This window comes from Trachypithecus francoisi, unplaced genomic scaffold, assembly GCF_009764315.1.
Source record: "Trachypithecus francoisi isolate TF-2019V2 unplaced genomic scaffold, Tfra_2.0 Lachesis_group1, whole genome shotgun sequence".
Taxonomy (NCBI): domain Eukaryota; kingdom Metazoa; phylum Chordata; class Mammalia; order Primates; family Cercopithecidae; genus Trachypithecus; species Trachypithecus francoisi.
In genome coordinates, this window is record NW_022681454.1 from 137,260,554 (window position 1) to 137,282,059 (window position 21,506).

The 21,506-nt window shown below is 35.6% G+C and overlaps 1 protein-coding gene across 2 annotated transcripts in view; it reads right to left on the reverse strand.

Moving 5' to 3' along the window:
- Positions 1-21,135, reverse strand: part of CLGN (calmegin) — a 32,753-nt gene extending 11,618 nt beyond the window's left edge. For both annotated transcript variants that reach the window (XM_033215324.1, XM_033215322.1), the window contains exons 1-7: positions 20,704-21,135; positions 12,301-12,453; positions 9,950-10,023; positions 9,235-9,293; positions 5,370-5,511; positions 1,780-1,861; positions 157-349 (exon numbers count right to left, since the gene is read on the reverse strand). In XM_033215324.1, the coding sequence (XP_033071215.1) occupies positions 157-349; positions 1,780-1,861; positions 5,370-5,511; positions 9,235-9,293; positions 9,950-10,023; positions 12,301-12,444 (694 nt within the window). In that variant the 5' untranslated portion in view covers positions 12,445-12,453; positions 20,704-21,135. The remainder of the gene's footprint in view (positions 1-156; positions 350-1,779; positions 1,862-5,369; positions 5,512-9,234; positions 9,294-9,949; positions 10,024-12,300; positions 12,454-20,703) is intronic.
- Between the last annotated feature and the right edge of the window lie 371 nt (positions 21,136-21,506).

Consider the following 21,506-nt stretch of genomic DNA (forward strand, 5'->3'; position numbering starts at 1 on the left):
TCCTACCTGTGCTGTCATTATACATGTCCTATTTTCTGAAAAAGATAAGCTCCTTCAGGATGGGGTGCATGTCTGTTTTCTCGTAAAGCACTTGCCATGAATATATCAATAGTCAGCAAATATTTTTGAATACGTGAATGAAATGAAAGGGTATACCAAGGGTATAAAGATGAGTCTTCCTGTCTGTAAAGAACTTTTTAAGGTCTACATCTGGAGGTTTGGCATGTTTCTCTTCAAAAACTCCAGTTTTGGGATGTTTATGTCTGAAGATAAAATGAAGTTTATAATCTTCTCCGCATTTATCTGGTCCAAACATAATGATATAGGATGTTCTATCATAAAAGTTTTCCTTCAAAGAGAGATTAGTGTTGGCATTAGTCCAGAATCACAGAGTATTTAATGAATTTCTGTATTCTATCCAATGGGTAGAGTTTACAAAAATATATTAAATGATAATTCACCAAAGAGCTAGCTATTTAATACAAGTGACAATAGAAGTCGTGGAAAAACGACAAATTTTACTTCAATATAGATTTTTTAAAGTACACACTACTTCCTGAAGATGTAGGAAAGAAGCTGAAAATACTCTAGCAACATCATAATATGCTTCAATTCTCTATGTAAATCTATATTACTAATATTTTATTGAGAGAATTGGGCATTAGAGGAAAGCATATTTATGGCCTTAAGATTAAAATTGTTACCCATTACTATTATTTATGAAGATATCAGAAAATGACCCTCTGAGCACAAGATGAAGAGAGATTTATTCAGACATAAAAACAGACAGGGGGCCATGCATTTCTCTCTATTTGGCATCGCACAGTGGTTAAAGCATGGGGTATGGAGTCAGATACTGGGGTTCAAATCCTATCACTGCCACTTAAACTAGCTGTATGTCACTGTGAGTCAATTTTTTAAAGCTCTCTGTACCTCCATTTCATCACCTCTGAAATATGGAGATGATAGTAATACCTACCTTATAAGAGTTCTCTGAGAATTAAGTGAATTAATCAGATAAAGTGCTGATAGAAATACTTGGCATTCGATTTTTTTGTCATCCTACCTTCAAGTGTTCATCTAAAACAAGAGCTTCAACATATACTACACTGGTCTCTCCTTCACTTGATCCTAATAATAATGAGTAATACATGAAAAAGTCTTCCATCCACATTTCATAGCTTATGTACAGCCATGTGTTCTGAAAAACATACCCCTGATGTCTCATCTATCGTATTTCTGTTATATGCAGAAAGTCTGAAACAGCCATTTACAGGAGAAGGCTGTAAGAAACATCCCCAACCTTCCAATGTTCCTAATACAGCCTCTTAGAAGTATAAACCTACTTCATCATGAAAAGTTTTTAAAATTAGTTACTTTCTATGGGTTACTAACCCCTTTTAATTTGGTTCTTTGGCCATTTTGTTTCACTGCTTTACTTTGTTATACTTCTCTAAACAAACAAGAGTCTTATTCTGTAAAGAAAATAACTCTAAGCTATATTTCAAAAGAATTTATAAGTACCACGAAGTTTTTGTCCTACAGACATGGTAAACTTTTTCATGTCTTTAAAGATTATAAAATTGATGCCTTCAAGTAACACAGCTTTATATAAAACTTGAAGGCAAATTGTAAGAGCTATGTAAATTCACATTGAAAAAAGATATCTACAGTTCTTTTCAATTTCAGTTGAAGATAAAAATGTTCACTTTTATCAACTGTTCCTTAAAAATACTTATTAACTTTAATAAGGTTTTCTTAAATATTAAAATATCATACCAGAATCAAATCATCAGTGTCTGCTAGGAGTTTAATGTATGCACCTCCACAATCAATACCATCTTGAAAATTTACTTCATATCTGAATAAAGGGAAAAAGAACCGTACTACTGATAAATAAAAATTACTAATTGCCCTTTAAAATCTAATGTTATTATTCTCAATTCATGTAAGTATAAATTCTTTTACATTATCAGAAAGCTCATATAAAGCATATCTACAATCTACAGGAAATAAGCAAAAACAGTTTTCTACTACTGTATTACAAGACACATCATTAAAATATTAAAAATAGAATGATTACAATCAACTGCAGACAAACCAATCAATTTGTTTAAATTTTTTTCCATCAAAACTGATAAATTAAGAATAAGATACTGTGACTAAAACTACAACAGGAGATTTCAAATTCTGACAAGGTAGGCACTATACTTATACTTTATAAACTAAAAAAACAAAGGCCATAAGAACCACAGCTACAGCAAGATTTCTAAGAAATTGCTAATGATCTTAGATACTTTGAGTTCACTACACCTTACCATGTTAAATAGGTTGTACATTTAATTAAATAGCTCCAGCAAAGAGATTCATAATCTCAATCAATAAGCTGGCTTTCAGACCTAAAGAGCCAGGAGATATGGGAAATTTTCAGTTTAGTATAACAGCTAAAAGAATGAACAGGACGGTCTCTTACAAATTTACAACACAGTGTAATTCTCAGCAAAGTTTTTTTTTTTATTTATTGGTAATTTTTAAATGGAAATAGCCTTGCTATGGCAATGAGGCACAGACTTACTGAAGAGATTTTTTTTTTTTTGGTTAAATTAATGAATTATATGTGACAGAAATCAATGAGGAAATGGTTGTCAAACAGTAAAAACAAAAAAGGTTATGATTTCATTAAATGAATGAAAACAAAAAGACATGAAAACTAGAGAAACAACCAGAAATAATGATCATTTTAATAAAGGACTATAGTTGTAAATGTTTCTGAAGAAATTTAGTGACAGGAAGGTAAAACATGATAGCATACAAAATGTTAACAGTTTGAACTCAATCGGTGTACATATTTTGTATTAAAAAACAGAGGAAACAAAATTTTAAGTACCTCTGATTTGAAAGGGGTGATTTTCCCCTATACTTTGTACCATGCTTTATTTCTTAAGCTATCTACAACAGTGGCTACAAGCGTGTACTTTAAAGACAAAATGACCTGAGAGTTATTCTTGATTCTGCCATTTACTCTAGTGACTCCCTGGGTAAGGGCAAGTCATTTAAGCTCTAAGCGTCTATGTCTCTATTTGCTCATCTATAATATGTAGACATGGCCCATAATTACACCTTAAAGGACTGTTATGATGACTAAAGGATATTATGCCCCATGAGGGGCAAATACATGCTCAAAATGCTTCTATGATAATCAGAAGGAAGGTATTCTTTTGTTCTTTTTCATTTTTTAAATAGAAGACAGTTTGTTTTCCTCAAAGTCTTATCTTTATTTTAAGCAATAGCTGACAAAATTTTGTTTTTCATGGAATTTAAATATTTGAAGACTATAAGTAGAAGACATGGTGCATGATATGATTTAAAGGTCAATGTTTTCAGGAAAAAAATTAAAAAGATTTTGCTTTATAATAGGTTATCTGAGGACAGAGCGTTCTGTAAAAAGGTAAGAACTGGAAAAAATGTTTTGTACAGTGGCTCCATTATGCCTAGATTCAGTCACTTTGTCCATTTCTTATACTGCAAACTTTCAAAGTTTTCAAATAATTTTTACCTAGTATAAATGATTCACAATGGATTAGAGAATCAACAGAATGTTTATCATACAGCTTGACTGCTGCTAAACTTCCAGTCATAGGAAAACCAAGGACATATGCAGAGTATATGGTAACCTTAATTTCTTTAGAGTATCATTTCTCAAATTGTTCCATGAAATAGCAATTATTGTTAGGTGGGAGAATAAACTTACATGATCAAACATGTTTGGGAAACACAGTAGTAATGCTTTAAACAGGTTTTCATGTGCAGAACTTCTCAGTCTTTAATAAGCTAACATAATTCCTTTTTTAAATTTAAATTTAAATTTTATTTATTTATTTATTTATTTAGAGACAGTGTTGCTCTGTTGCCCATTTGCTCAGGCTGGAGTGTAGTGGCGTGATCTCGGCTCACTGCAAGCCCTGCCTCCTGGGTTCACGCCATTCTCCTGCCTCAGCCTCCCGAATAGCTGGGACTACAGGTGCCCACCACCATGCCCGGCTAATTTTTTGTATTTTTAGTAGAGACGGGGTTTCACCATGTTAGACAGGATGGTATTGATCTCCTGACCTCGTGATCCACCTACCTTGGCCTCCCAAAGTGCTGGGATTACAGGTGTGAACCACCATGCCAGGCCTTTACTTCGTATTTTTTTAAGTTAGGTTATTCTTCATCTTATTCATATATACTAACATGTACACAATTTGGGAAAAGCAGCTTTATAGTAAAGTTATGTTGTAAATCAGCATTTATAGCATTTAATATAAATCTCTTCATTTTATTTACCCCATTTCATTTTATCAATATTAAGAGGAGACAAACATTCACTCACCTTTGAATTGTTTTTAAACATGAAAGACTGCTATTCAATTCTTGGTCCTCCTTTTTTTTTTCTTTTTTTTGAGGCAAGATCTCATTCTGTCACCCAGGCTGCAACGCATTGGTGTGACCTTGGCTCACTGCAGCCTCGACTTCCTGGGCTTAGGTGATCCTCCCACCTCAGCCTCCAGAGTAGTGGGACTACAGTTGGGCACCACCATGCCTGGCTAATTTCTTAAATTGTTTGTAGAGCTGGGGTTTTGCCATGTTGCCCAGGTTGGTCTTAAACTCCTGGGCTCAAGCTATCTGCCCACCTAGGCCTCCCAAAGTGCTGGGATTATACACATGAGGCACCATGCCAGGCATAATGGGGAGGTGGAGAGGTTGAAGGAAAGGATTATCTATAAGAATGTGACCTTTAAAAGGGGTCCATGCGTGAAAGACACTGGTATTCATAAACATTTATTTTCGAAATAAACTTTCTGCCTTTGAATCTTATCACTGGTTTAATAGCAATATTTATGATTCTATTCTGAAATATTAAGTTTAATATTTTGATAAGAAGTAATTTAAGAGTAAAACAAAAATGGTGATTTTTACTATGCATTACATAGTTTATGGCAGCAGAACTGTATATATTACAGTATACATCACATAATTTTTAAATTTTTTCAAGAGAGCCAAACTATTTACTCCTCATTTAGCCAATACAAGACTCAGACCAAAGGAAATACACTGCTTAATAGCCCACATACAATTCCTTGCAATAAATACAAATATTAGTTCTAGGCCATAAGAATGGTTGATCTTTGTATAATTTTATCATTTACCTGCTTTTCATTAAAGACACGGGTATGTTTGTGTGTATATGCACATTTGTGTATTTAACTAAGTGAAACGGAAAAGTAAGATCTAGATTTTTACATCCATTTTCAAAATACAAGCTATATTCAGAAGCCAAAGCTAATACAAAATTCAGAAAAAGTATTCCAAAATATAGCAACACTTACTGAACTATCAAGGGTTTATCAGCAAAAACGAAGGGTTTTGCTAATACAGCAGATATTGCATGATGCTTTGCTCTAGATTTTAATACCAGTCCTCTGTCACCAGGTACCTGGTTTTCTTTCAACTCTTCAATTTCCCATCTTCCTAAAAAAATAAAGCAAAGCAAATTAAACTAAAACAGAAAACACTGACCTAAGAATTATTTATCAGCAGTTGTGAACAATAATTTTTTCCAGGAAGGCTGACTTGGGAAAAATAAAAATTTTAAATCAGGAAATATCTTCAACTATATATGTATGCCTGCTCATTTATCTTTTTTTTTCTATCATGGAATTATTTCATTGTCTTAACTAAAATTGTGAAAACTAATAGCAAACACTATAGTGTCTAATTAAGTCACTCTTAAAGCTGAATTAGTTTGATTTTTCTATGAAAGAGTTTTTAATCAATGAAATGTGGTTTGTCTCAATAGGGTCAATATTGTATTTTTAAAATGACATATTTATAACTGCATATGACACAAAAAGCATCCTTAACACAAAATGAGTAGTCTATTTAGTTTGAAATGCCAATACTCATCAGCTACTTTTCTTACTTGCAGCAGTTACTGTAAAGATTTAAAGTTCATTTTGAAAACTGCATGCTTAATTCACACAAACCCTTCTCAGGCTACACTAATCAGTTCTCAGAACTTTTGGCCAGGAAGGCAGCAAAGCACTGCATAAGCACTAAGCTATAACAAGGCAAAACTGAGTTAGGCCTTCTCTGGGTTACAATTTTCTATGTTAAGATCAGGACATTCCTGAAATTAGATTATGGGCCACATACAATGCAAAGCTAGGTGGGCTACCTGTAGCCTAAAAGTTATGCGTTAGACTTTACTCCTTTACCGGTTTTAGAATAGAAAATCAACTCATATTAATTTGTGTAAAATCTTGTGTTTTGAAAAGTATAGGTATTGCCTATTCCAAGAAAATTCAATTCAGCAAAAACTGGCTATTTTCCAGTATTGTGTCAACTCAAAATATTCATTAATGAGCATTTTTGAATTACAAATGCTCTTATATCATTTTGTTTTCTTTCTAAGAAAAATAATGCAAGAACCAGACATAGTCTTATAAATCAAAGAGGGGTAATTTTTGGTCTATAATTGTACATACATTTTTAGACTTTTAAAAATGTGTGTGTTTTTATTAAGTTTCCAAGTTTCTTTTCTTCACCCCGCCCGCCCCCCCACCCCAATTTGGTCTTTTTTTTTTTTTTTTTTTTAAGATAAATGTACTTGGGTTTCTTTCTCTCACATTGACGGTGAATTGTATCATCACTAACTTGTAGTTTGCCCCTCACCTGCTATAAAGGTCTTATTTTAAGAAGTAACAACTTTATCTGGAAGTCCTAGCCAGAGCAATCTGGCAAGAGAAAGAAATAAAGGACATATAAATTGGAAATAAGGAAGTCAAGCTATCACTGTTTGCTAATGATATGATCGCATACCTAGAAAACCCTAAAGACTCATCCAATAGACTACTAGACTTGATAAATGAATTCAATAAAAGTCTCAGGTTACAAAATCAATGTACACAAATCAGTAGTACTGCTACATAGCAACAACGACCAAACTGAAAATCAAATCAAGAACTCAATAACTTTTACAATAGCTGCAAAAAAAAAAAAAAAAAAAAATCCCTAGGAATATTCCTAACAGAGGTGAAAAATCTATATAAGGAGAACTATAAAACACTGCTGAAAAAAATCATAGATGACACAAACAAATGGAAACACATCCCATGCTCATGGACTGGAAGAATCAATATCATGAAAATGATCATTCTGCCGAAAGCCATCTATAGATTCAATGCAATTCCTGTCAAAATACCAATATTTTTCACAGAATTAGGAAAAAAATCCAAAAGTTCATAAGGAACCAAAAAAGAGCCTGAAGAGCCAAAGTAATCCTAACCAAAAAGAACAAATCTGGAGGTATCACATTACCTGACTTCAAATTATACAAGGACATATTATCAAAACAGCATGGTAATGATCTCAAGTAGACACACAGACCACTGGAATAGAATAAAGAACCAGAAATAAAGCAAAATACTTACAACTAACTGATCTTTGACCAAACACACAAAAACAAAAATTAGGGAAAGGACACCCTATTTAATAAATGGTACTGAGAAAACTGGCAAGCCACATGTGGAAGAATGAAACTGGACCCTTACCTGTCACCCTATACAAAAATCAACTCAAGATGGATTAAAGACTTAAACCTAAGATCTGAAACCATAAAAATTCTGGAACACCAGAAAAACTCTTCTAGACATTGACTTAGGCAAAAAATTCAGGACCAAGAACCTAAAAGCAAATGCAACAAAAACAAAAATAAATAAATGGGACCTAATTAAACTAAAAAACTTCTGCACAGCAAAAGAAATAATCATCAGAGTAAACAGACAACCCACAGAGTGGGAGAAAATATTAATAACCTGTGAATCTGACAAAGGACTAGTATCCAGAATCAAGAGACTCAAACAAATCAGTAAGAAAAAAATTAATCCCATCAAAAAGTAGGCAAATGACATAGACATTTCTCAAAAGAAGATATAGAAATGGCCAATGAACATGTTTAGAAAATGCTCAACATCACTAATCATCAAGGAAATGCAAATTAAAACCACAATGAGATTAACTACATTACCCCTGTAAGAATGGCCATTATTAAAAAGTCAAAAAACAGTTGGCATGGATGTGGTGAAAAGGGAACATTTATACACTGCTGGTACAATGTAAATTAATATAGCCTCTATGGAAAACAGCATGGAGATTTATTAAAAAACTGAAAGCAGATCTACTATTTGTCCAGCAATCCCACTACTGCTTTTACTGCTTTTTCTGTGCATATGAGGTGGTGTCCTTTTGGACTAGATAAGCATATAGACATATACACACACACACACACACACATACACATATGTATGTGTGTGTGTGTGTGTGTGTGTATGTATATATATGCATAGGGGATTTGCTGGGATGGCGAACACGATGCAAAGGAAGACATGCAGGTATGATCTTTATCTTACACTAAACAGAAACCATGAAAAGGAATCAGACAGCTGGCATCCAACATGCTATCTGTTTTGCTGTTGTGATGTAACTGCTTATCAGGGTCTGAGCGCAAGGTCACATGTTTGAGTATGAGGTCCTCTGAGAAAGAAGACATTACCACTATCAGTCACTGTGAGAAGAGGCCGATCGTGATTCAGCATATAACAATCAAGGAGGCTGGTTTTTAGATCACAAAGAAGAAAATATTTGGTCATACTCTAGGGTAGTCCTGTTACAGAAGACAATATGACCCCTGCCTATAGGGCATTTCTTTCTAGAGCTAAGACTGAAGATAATCCTATTAGACACCCTATGATAATGGATATAGGCCTGGAGATGAGGATTCCAGAAGTAGCCACATATCTTGTAGCTCTCATTAGTTATCCTCTGCTTTTAACTTGCTAGGAGAATCTTACCATAAATTATAATTTGATCTAGGTGTGTCTAGGCTTGAGATGAAACCATAGAGACAACAGTAGCCTGGGAAATACTGCTTCAGGAAATGCAAAAGACTAACCAGCAGTAGAATGAAAATTCAACCGTTCAGTTAGAAAACTAGATTAACTGGCTTAAGAGTGAGATTTTCAGAAATAGCGAAGGGTTTTTCAGAAATATTGAAGAGGGACTAGATAAAAGACTGAACATTTTATTGTGAGGCAGCATGGGGGACTCCAGCCAACACAATTTAACAAAAATATAATCTCAAAGGTTAGTGAACTCCAGGCCATACCGGTTATATCTAATACTTAAATATTTTACCATCGTATATCGAAATCTCCTCATCCATGTCATCTTTCTTTGCTTTTGATAACACCCATCTGTAAATAAAGTTGAACATACATATATGTCATTAACAATAAAATCAGCAATTTATAGATATAATGCATACAGAAACACAACAAAAGATCACCCAATACAGTCACTTTTCATTCAACAATAAATTCATACTTAGATGCTAAATAAGGATGCCTTCACCACATAATCCTGGAGGACTAGAGTTAAACCGAATTTGGAATCTACAATTTACTAACTGCACGATCACAGGTAAGGTACAAGAAGCCTCGGTTTCTTCACTTGTAAAATGGAGATTAAATATGGTAATTATCTATTTTTTTTTAGGACATCTGACACATAATAATCATTTTAATTTAACTTTTGTTTTTTCCATTATTGGAGTAGAACAGTACTCATATTTGTCATCTGAACTTAAGAGTGTTAATATCTGTCCTACAGAATGAATAAATATGATAAATTTCATCTTTACATTCAGAATTAGTATATTTTCTTTGAATAAATAACTATTCAAATTAAACATTCTATCAATTACAAAAATATACTAAGTACTGATTTACGTTGTCAATTAAACTACTTTAAATTTTTTTTTAGATCTGTATAGAGGTAATTTTCACAGGTCAAAACTTAATAACTTCAAAAAAGCTAGTAAGTCAAAACATTCTCTTGAATGAATACTCACCCAGCCAACCTTCCACTATCAAAAGTTTCTGCAAAATATACTTCTCCTATAGGTTGAGGTGTCTTATATTTAATCTAGAAAAGAGATTTTCCAAGTCTAAAGTTATTCATTTTCACAAATATTTCAATTAAATAATCTTCCTAGTGAAGAACATAGTATGCAATGCACATACAGGTAATACAGATATGAGGTGACAAACTCATACCTGTACAAAACTTTGTATCCTAGTAATGATAAGGTACAAGAAAATATAAGAAATACCATGATGACAAAAATACTATACATACAAACAGTGGATACACTGACCCCTTCTAACACAGAAGGAACAAAGGGACTCTGACAAGTGACAATATTTATGGATAAAACTCTTTGGGAGCAAAGGAAATAGCATAATGAAAAGCATATAAGATGTAGAGCTTAGTAAGCACATAGGCTTTTAAAATTAACTCTTAAGTTTTACTGTTAGGTACCCTAAAATATAATAATATAATTTTCCAAGATTAGGAACCCAGAGAATGAAAAGATTCTATGGAGATAGCATTGCAAAACAATGATCAACAAAGCATTGTTTCAAGTGCCTTTGAAGTGTTAGCTGTTAGGGTGGCAATAATGATGACGGTGGCAGTGGTATTGCTGGTGATATAGTGGCTCCTTTAATTCTTATAATATTCCTATGGGGGAAATATCATTAGTGCCCACTTTATATATGATGAAACTGGGACAGACAAAGTAACTTGCTTACTGCTGTCCAGTTAGATAATTGTAGGACTTATATATAATGCTAAAACTGTCTGGCTCCAAAGCTCATACATTTTTACTACATGATACAGAATTTACCAACAAAATAATTTAAAAGAGTAAAGACTGATAAACTATCAAAAGATAATTTAAACTGAGGCCCAATAAATAAAAATTTGCCTACAGTAATACGTCAGTCTGGATCCTCTCAGAATCAGCCTGTTGTGATTGTATCTGTATGACTAGTGAGATTTCTTCCATTAGGCTTTAGGGAAAAGGGTGCAGAAATACTTTTTCTATTTTCACTGTCCCTATCCCACCCTGAGAGTAAAACACTTCCTGTCTATTTAAGGGAGTAAAATCAGTAATTACACAAAATTCCACATAATTACTGACAGGGTCAAGATTCAGCTACCTAAACTGCCAATCTTCTATGAAGTTTACTGAATTACAACTTTACTGTTCTCTGTATTTTTACAGATTGACAAAATGGGCAACGGTGTCACAAGAGGCTTCCTTCTGATAGGCCACCCCTAAAATCAGTTTATTTTGCCCTTTATTTATACTTCACCCTAGGTAGATTACTCATGCTATAAAATCAGCAGCATCAAAAATCATTCTTTCCCACTTCTTATCATATTCTCAAAGTATCACCAAATAAGTCAAGAGTGGTAGTTACCTGTCAATTTCTTTGAAGTATTAATATTAACCTTCAAAGACCCTGTAGGTTAACTGTATCTAAGTCAGTAATTATTAGTACTTGGAGTACTTACTCTCTGCAGATTATAGAACTAGGCTTAAAAAAATTGTCCTTACAGAGTTTAAATTTAACAGGGGAAACATACTATTCACCTTAGACAGTGAAACAACACATTTGCAAATGAAAAATTCTTAATAAGAGGAAATGAAGTAAAGAAGTCTGTAACAACTACATATTATTCCCTTTGGCCCTTCAAACAGTAGCTGGCACAATATAATTAATGCTTTCTCACCATCAAAAATATTACTGATTATCACAAGGTTAGATACATTTCTCAATGTAAAAGCTCCTATGTATCATCAAGGTATACAAAAATTCCTGCAATTTCTCAGACTCCTGTTAATCACTACTTCAAAATACATGTTTTAACAATGCTGAGACAGAAACATGAGTCAGGTTTACCAAATGCTCACCCCTCACCATCACTTCCTTTTCTAATTCATCCTCCTTCTTGGCATTTTCTTTCCTCAGAGAAATAAAGACAAATACTTTACTTCTTGAAGAATTGCAAATTATATGGCCTTTTATTTGAAAAGATCTAGCAGTGTCAGAAATATGAATAAAAACCTTACTATTAACTTAGTTCTCTGTAATCAGTGACACTCCTGTTTTGATAGTAAAAACCTCGCCCATATTTATTTGTTTAAGAAACTGTGCTAGGTACCATGAACAAATTTCTGAAGTACGTGGGCTCTCTAAAAAATAAAGTAATAAGATGCTTAGAAAAAAATCGATGTTTTTCTATCTGTCTTTAAAATGAAGACCACTAGAACTGAAATGAATCATCAGAGGTCTATCACTTTATTGTACTATGTAAAGGAACAATTTATGACTCATTTCTCAATAACCATACCTCTGAGGAAAGTTCACCTTCATTAACATCAATTTCTTCTGAATTTTCTTCAAAGTTTTCCATCTCAACATCATCATCCATAAATTCTGCATTAATTGAGATGAACAGAAGACCCAAGCATAGCCAAAAGGCTTGGAAACGCATATTGATTATCTGTGAAATTAAAAGTAATTAGTGAAAATAAAACAAAGTTGTGAAAATAAGTGTTAAGTATATGTAGAAATAAATACTTTCTCCATAATAGCTCTTTTATTCTAGGATGGCTTTTAAAACAAATCACTGACAAAATTATTTAAATTATGCTTTGGGCAAGTGAAAATACAAACTTGAAATCTTTTAGGAAACAGATTCTATAGCTGCAGGCCTTTGTCCAAAAACAAAGAGCCAATGGCACAAAATCTAAAGATAAAGATGATAGTAATTATCAAACACAAATAATATGTAGACCTCTTTAAAAGAAAAAGTATCATGATTCCTAAATGTTCACTGAAATTGTTTTTATTATAATGTTGCTTATATAAACATAAAATGGAAATTTTATAATTATAAAACCAAAATACATTTATATATAAACGCTGAAAAAAGATACAAAAAAGGTTTTATCACAAATTTAATGTGGTAGTGTTTTACTAAAATCAAATCACAGTCAAAAGATCAAACAAATATAAGGTTTATTGTAATCAGGTAGACTGCTATAGAGAAAGTTCTTTTGCATTTATAATTCCTATAATTTCATGATTATATAATTACTTATATATTTATGGACAAAGATAACACAAAAATGATGGACGCTGTCATTAATTAGGAGACTTTGATCTCTCTAAATCACAAAAGAGGTATAACTGGGATAGGAAGTAAATGTAAAGGGATCAATTTGACACAATGAAATAGGCTTATTTCCTTAATTTCCTAGTTATTGGCACAGAAATTTATATATCTGCAAATTGCTTATTAATTATGAACTCTAAAAGCTTCATTATTCTAAAAGTCTAAGATCCTTCCATGTTATGTAGTAAAAGGTACTTTACTTGACTTGCTATTAATCATTTTTGAGCAAAATAAAAATGCATAAACAGTAGCAATAACGAACATTAATATAACTTTAGACCCATATCCTCTCTTTCAAATGAATATACACTTTAGGTTCCAAATAATTAATTTGTTGAAAAAATACATTCTAAGTGCTTTGTTTGAGCTCTGGTGTATTGGGCTGCGAAGGAAGAGTTAAGAGGAAGTCAAGCAGGCAGTGCTCTATCTGGAACTCTACTCTTGATTCAACCAGAGCACCCCAATTTCATTTGTATTCTATATTATGGTTTTTCCTGACTTTTCCTTAGAAATAGTTGCCAATGCTTCAGAAAAAAGCTCAGAAAACACTTTATCTTGAAAGTTTGTTTCTTCTTTAAAATTCTATGGTCTTATATTTACATAAAAGAACTAGCTAATTTAATCTTTGCAGCCCAGGACATGAATAGAGTAGGTACTATTCCCAATCGACAAAACAAAAACAGAGATTTTTAAAGAACTGCAATTAGTTACAAGGCATTCTGTAGACAATGCAGTTCTATTTTTTTATTTGTTCCTTTTTTAAAAAAAAAATCAGAAATACAGACTTCATACTTTGTGTAATGCTGCAGTATCCTATCATTTTTCAGTGCTGCGCCAGCTGACAATTGAGAATTAGATCATGAAATTCACAGTATTGAAGTCTATCTCAAAATGGTGCCAACATGTTATCAGTTCCAAACAAAACTATGAGGTTTGTCACATGTCATTTCTTAGAGAGAGGTATGCTACTGACAAGTCTGTTCTGAAACTCTGAGAGGCCAGATGCTGGGGTAATACTAGAAGAAAATGAAGTAGTTAATTTATGCATTTAAAATTGTTTTAAATCGCATGGTAAAATATATTCTCATTGTTGTACAACTAATTTCCTAAACTTCCTTCGTGCTCTAAAACTAAAACTCTATACACATTTAACAACTCCCCACTACCCCGTCCCTCCAGCCCCTGGAAACCACCTTTCTAATATCCATCTCTATGATTTTGACTACTCTAGGTACTGCATATAAGTGGAATCATACAGTATTGGTCTTTCTGTGACTGGCTTATTTTACTTAGCATAACGCCCTCAAGCTTCATACATGTTGTAGCATGTATCAAATTTCCTTCCTTTTTAAAGCTGGACAGTATTCTATTGCGTGTATACACCACATTTTGTTTATACATCCATCCGTCAGTGGACACTTGGGTTGCTTCCACCTGTTAGCTGTTGTGAATAATCCTACAATGAATATGGGTATACAAATAACTCTTTGAGACCTTGTTTTCAATTATTTTGAGTATATACCCATAAATTGAATTGCTGGGTCATACGATAATTCTATTTTTTTTTTGAATCCTCATACTGTTTTCCATAGTGGCTTTAACATTTTACATTCCCACCAACAAGGCACAAGGGTTCCAATTTCTACACATCCTTGCTGACATTTGTTCAAAATTATGTGGTTTTTTTTTTGATAGTAGCCATTCTAATAGGTCCTAATATGGGGCATCACATTGTGGTTTGATTTGCATTTCCCTGATGATTAGTGATACTGAGCATCTTTTCATGTGCTTGTTGGCTATTTATACATCTTCAAGGGAAACATGTCTATTCAAGTCCTTTGCCTATTTAAAAAGTCAGGTTTTGTTCTTGTTTTGAGTTGTAGGAGTTCTTAGAAATTCTGGATACTGACCCTTTATCAAATATATGATTAGCAAATATTTTATCCCATTGCATGGGTTTTTCATTCTGTTGTGTTCTTTGATGCACAGAACTTTTTAATTTATTTTACAATTTATTCGAGTTAATTTTTGTCCGTGATTTAAGGTAAGGTTACAACCTCATTCTTTTGCATGTGGATAGCCAGTTTCCCCAATATCATCTCATGAGAAAACTGTTCTTTCTCACAAAATGGTCTTGGCACTTTAAGAAAATATTTGAATATATATGTGAGAATTTATTTCTAGGCTCTTTATTGTATCCCATTGATATGTATGTCTGTCTTTATGCCAATCTCACACTGATTTGATTGCTATAGCTTTGTAATAAGTTTTGAAACAGAGATATGAGATTTCCAAACTTTTTCTTTCCCAAGATTGTTCTGGCTAGTTGGGGTCCCTTGAGATTCTAAATGAATTTTACTCTTCCTGCAAAAAGGGCTATTAGGATTATGATAGGGATTGCACTGAATCTGTAGATTACTTTGGGTTGTATTTCCATTTTATTAAGTCTTCTAATCCCAATGAACATTATGTCTTTCCACTGATTAATATTTGTTTCTTAATTTCTTTCAGCATTTCATAGTTTTTCATGTACAAGTATTTTACTTCCTTGATTAAATTTGTTCCTAAGTATTTTATTCTTTTTGATGTTGTTATAAGTGGAATTGTTTTCTTAATTTCCTTTTCATTGTTAGGATACAGAAGTGCAACTAATTTTTGTGTGCCAATTTTTTTACCCTGCAACTTTAGTGAATTCATTTGTTTGTTTTTTGAGATGGGGTCTCACTCTGTTACCCAGGCTGGAGTGCAGTGGCACCATCATGGCTCACTGCAGCCTTGCACTCCTGGATTCAGGTGATCCTCCACTTCAGCCTCTAGAGTAGCTGGGACTACAGGCAAGCATCATCATGCCCAGCTAATGTTCTATATTTTTATGTAGAGATGGTTTTTGCCATGTTGCGCAGGCTGGTCTTAAACTCCTAGACTCAAATGATCTGCCTACCTTGGCCTCCAAAAGTGCTGGGACTACAGGCATGAGCCACCATGCGTGGCCTTCATTTATTATTTCTAACAGATTTTTGTATTGTGTTTGTGATATTTTACGTATAAGATCATGTTATCTGCAGAGATAATTTTACTTCTTCCTTTTCAATTCGAATGTCTTTTTTCTTTCTTTTTCTTCCCTAATTTCTCCGGCTTGGGAGAGTGGAAAAAGCAGGCATCCTTGTCTTATTCTAGATCTTAAAGGAAAAGCTTTCAGTCTTTCACCATTTGGTCTGATGGGCTTTTCATATATGGCCTTTACTATGTTGAGGTGGTTTCCTTCTATTCCTAGTGTACTGAGCGTTTTTTTATTATGAAAGAGTGTTGAATCATGTGAAATGCTTTTTCTGCATGAATAAAGATTATCATGTGTTCTCCCCTCTCTACATTGTTAATGTGGCATATTACACTGATTTTCTTATGTTAAATCATCCTTGAATTTTAGGAATAAATCCTAACAACATGGTCATAGTATACAACTCTTTTAATATGCTGCTGACTTTTGTTGTCAAGTATTTTATCAAGAATTTCTGCATCAATAACCATCTGGAATATTGCTCTGTAGTTTTCTTGTAGTGTCTTTGGCTTTGATAACAGGGTTATGCTAGCTTCATAGAATGAATCTGGAAGTGTTTACTCCTCTTCAATATTTTGGAAAAATTTGAGGAGGACTGGTGTTAATTCTTCTTTCAATGTTTGATAGAACTCATCAGTGAAGCCACCTGGTCCTGGGCTTTTATCTGCTGGGAAGTTTTTGTTTACTGATTCAATCTCCTTACCAGTTATAGGTCTGTTCAGATTTTCTACTTCTTCATGATTAATCTTGATAGGGTGTGTGTTTCTAATAATGTATCCATTTAATCTAGATTATCCAATTTGTTGCCATACAATCCTTCAGGGTATTCTCTTATAATCCCTCTTATTTCTGTAGAATCCGATGTAATGTCCTTTCATTACCAATTTTAGTTATTTGAGTCTTCTCTCATTTTTCTTAATCCAACTAAAAGTTTGTTATTTTTTGTTGTTGTTGTTGACCTTTTCAAAGAATTAACTCTTGATTTCACTTGTTTTCTCTCTTGTTTTTCTATTTTCTATTTTGTTTCTCTCTGCTCTAATCTTTATTATTTCCCTCTTTCTTCTAACTTTTGGGTTTCATTTGATCTTTTTCTAGTTCCTCAAGGTGTAAGTTAGGTTGTTAACTTGAGTTTTGTCTTTCATGTAAGTGTTTACAGCTATAAATTTCCCTTTTAACACTGCTTTCACTGTATCCCGTAAGTTTATATCTTTTGTTCTCATTTTCATTTGTCTCAAGATGTTTTTCTAACTTCCCTTGAGACTTCTTTGGCTCATTGTTCAAGAGCGTGCTGTTTAATTTCCACATATTTGTGAATTTTTCTTGTTTTCCTTCTACTATTGATTTCTAGTTTCTTTCCTTTGTGTTCAGAAAACTTACTTTGTATGATTTCAATCTTTTAAAATTCATTAAGACTTGTTTTGTGGTCTAATATGGTCTATCCTGGAGAATGTTCCATGTGCAGTTAAGAAAAATGTGTGTTCTGCTCTTGTTGGGTACAGTGCTGTCCATGTTTATTACATTGAGTTGGCTTGTGGTGTTATCTATTTCTTTATTGATCTGTATGGTTGTTCTAAGTTATGCAATTTTAGTACAGCAAGAATTTGTTTATATGGTATAGGGTAGAACATTTAGTGCTAATGTCACCCTCTTCCCTCCTTATAAATTAAAAGGTAGCATGCCCAGGGTTCCAAGCTTCTTATGTATTCCTCACTCCATGAGGCTTGCTGAGATCACTAAGTATCAGTTGTGCCTTCATAAGAAGGGAGGCACTAAAGAACTGCATCCTTCTGCACCAACACGTATCTTTGATCTCATGTATGGTCTCTGCACTGCTTCTGTGCTAGTTCAATAACAAATTGAAGCACAAGTAACTTTATCCATGAATGAGATACCATTCTTCCCAATCTTTGAAATCTAGATCAAGTAGTCTGGTCTACTTTAAATAATTACACCAATATCACCTAAAAACCCTACTGGATCTCCACTACCACCCCCAAATTACAAATTATAAAGTGCAGCTCATGTACTGGTATTGAAGTAATGCTCACTGTCACATCAAAGGTACGTAGGGCACACAAAGAAAAGACAATCACAGGACATATAATATCTGTTGTAAAATGTGGGAGAAATTGCTGGCTGATCAACAGGGTAATTTCCTTGGCACTAGATGTGACCAGGTAACTGAATTCCAGCCAACAGAATGTAAAATAGATCTATATGCCACTGTCAGCCGTTGCCCGTAAAAACTTCCCATAATTATGATTTATAATTCTTTATGATCTTTCCCCATCTGGTTTGATGCAAGTAATTTTGAAAATCATGGCTGAAAATCGCAGAATTACAAGGTAGAAAGTTGTAGAATCCCTGAATCATTACTTGGAGGAGAGCCATTTTATTAGTCAGAGTTCATCAGAGAAGCAGAATCAATAGGGGGTGTGTGTATGTGTGTGTGTGTGTACATACAGGCATACCTCATTTTACTGCACTTTGATTTATTGCATTTTTCACAAATTAAAGGTTTCTGGCAACGCTGCATTGAACAAGTCTACAGCTGCCATTTTTCCAACACTATGGTCACTTTACGTTTCTGACACATTTTTGTAATTCTTCTTTTTTTTTTTTTTTTTCTGAGATGGAGTCTTGCTCTGTCACCCAGGCTGGAGTGCAGTGACACAATCTCGGCTCACTACAACCTCTGCCTCTTGGGTTCAAGTGATTCTCCTGTCTCAGCCTCCTGAGTAGCTGGGATTACAGGCGTGTACCACCATGCCTGGCTAATTTTTGTGTTTTTAGTAGAGACGGGGTTTCACCATATTGGTCAGGCTGGTCTCGAACCCCTAACCTCAGGTGATCCGCCCGCCTCGGCCTCCCTAAGTGCTGGGATTACAGGCGTAAGCCACCGCGCCCAGCCTTCTTTCATTCTCAACACACCTATTTAACACATTTCTGTACATGCTATTTCTTATAACTGCGATGCCTTTCTGCTGTTACTCAGTTTTAATGGCTGACTGAGGATGGGACCAACACTGGCATATCCCAGAAGTGGTGTCTGACAATCACCTATTATTTAAAGTTTTAGTTGTCATGTGGCTTCAGGAATGCAACGTAGAATGATAGAAAAAAAAAGTACACCGAACATGGCACCACCGCACCAAGTTTCTAGTTTTATTATTAAAAAGGCAAGTGATTAAAACTGCTCTGCACCTGTTTTCTCATTTGTGCCATGAACTAGACAATCCAAAGATTCTTTAAAATTCATAATTCTAGTTTTCTATTTAAAAACACCAATATTTATTAGGTACTTAGTACTACAGCTAACTTACAACACTGTTCAATTTCTAGACAGATGTATCGACATATTTACATCATTTACACACAGTAATTAACCTTATCAACTAGCTAAGACAGAGAGTACAGAATATCTTGTTCTGAGGATTTGGGGATGAGATCTAAATGTGACTGGAGGATCAAACCAATACGACGTGAAGGCAAAACTCCAAACTGAAAAGAGGTCAAACTTACAATGACCCAAAGGAGGGCTACCTCGAGTGATGTCGACATTTGTAAAGCAAGCAAAATCATTAGATGAGATTGGGATTTTGCCTGCTTTTAAGCAACAAAAAGTTTCTATGTTAATGAATCCTCTTCTAATTTGAGACTTCTTCCCGAGGCCACGTTATTTACCTTTTCTCTCCCAGTTCTGAGCTTTGGTTGCCATTTGCTTTTAACTCCCAAGCAAACACCTCCTCCTTGTTGCTTGGGCAGCTGCTATAAATAAAATCAGCGAACGTGTCTGATTGATGGTAAACAGGCCTGGGGCGATAATGAGTCTAGTAATTAGGGCCTCTCTGGATTCAACCCAGCCCTTTAGCCCGCCCCCCGGCGGCGCACACTGGGCTCCGCGCGGGTATCCAGGGAGGGGCCGACAGTCCCTGGCCCCACCGCGTTGAGGTGGGGTCCCTTCGCTTCCACAGAGGTGGAGACCGCGACAGTCGAGCCTATTTTGGTCTCGTTCGGGTTTCTGTGAGTGGCAGTCAGCAGAGTGAGCAGCGCCCAGATGCGCCCCGGGCCCCCTCCACAACCCTTGGGAGAGCGCCCCGGGGCTCGAGCGTGGAACGGGGCCGCAATGGCAACCGCTGGGATAACGGCCTCGGCTCCCGGTGGCTCCTCAAGCCAGCAGGGGAGGCCGTCTGGGCTGGGAACCTAGCTGTCCCAGCACCCGTCCGCCCCAGCCTGGGCGCAGCAGGTGGACGCGGCGGTGCCGGAGACACAAAAGGACCCAGGTGGGACCAACCCCCTGCGTCCACCCACGGGGCCGCCAGAGCCCAGTCAAGACCCTAGCTCGCTGCAGCCCCATCGCCAGACTCAACATCCACCCTCACCTGTCCCCGACCAGTTCAGCCCTCTGGCGGCAAAATAACTGGGTGCCTGGGGAAGCAGCAATGATCCGCTTCCTCACCCCAATCCGCGCGCAAAGGGCAGCGGGACAGCGGGAACGCGGCCTGCTGCTCACGCACCTCTTTTGTGGCCTGTTTTCGGCAGTGACAGCCCAGATGTCCGAGTCGCTGCCACTTGGTCCCCGCGTCTCTTCAGACCAATCCCGCTGGCGGCCGCAGAGCAGCGACTACTAACCGCGCATGCGCGTGCGGCGGCGGGCAAGAGGCGGTGGCTGCCCCAGGCGCGTGCTGCGCGCTCCTGCTCCGAGGGCCTCAACCGCCTCCAGGGGGAGCCGCACAGCGAGCCTGTGCGGCCGCCGGCCGGTTGTGCAGTGAACCCCGCTCCCGGGTTAGCCGAGGAGGAATTCCTCCTGCAAGTACCAAGACTTTTCCTCCTCTGAGCTCCCGCCCTCTCTGCAGACCGTGCGGTTCTACCTCCTGTTGCTCAATGCTTGGGTCCTGAATTTTATGTAAATCATATTTATGAACAACGTCCAGTAATAAGTGCAGCAAGATTAGGGCTCTAGGCTTTCTCTAGAGTTTTATATGTTAACGGATCTGCGGTCGTGGTGATTAATAAGGATCTTTCCTGTCTGGTGTGTGTATATGACAAATACAGATATGTTAAGTGTTAATAAATACATTGTATATAAAACAATATGTTCTTTTTCTCTCCAACAACACTATTAATAAGAGCTGCTAACATTTATTGTGTTCATTGTACTCTAAGGGGCTTACATTCATTGTTTAATCTTCATAGCAAGCCAGGTGATGAAACTGATGATAACTTGCTCGAAGTTACACAACCCGTAAACAGTGGAAACAGGATGTAAATCAGGTCTGTCTCTCTCAGAGCCTGCAGTTTCAATCACATTGAAATAAAA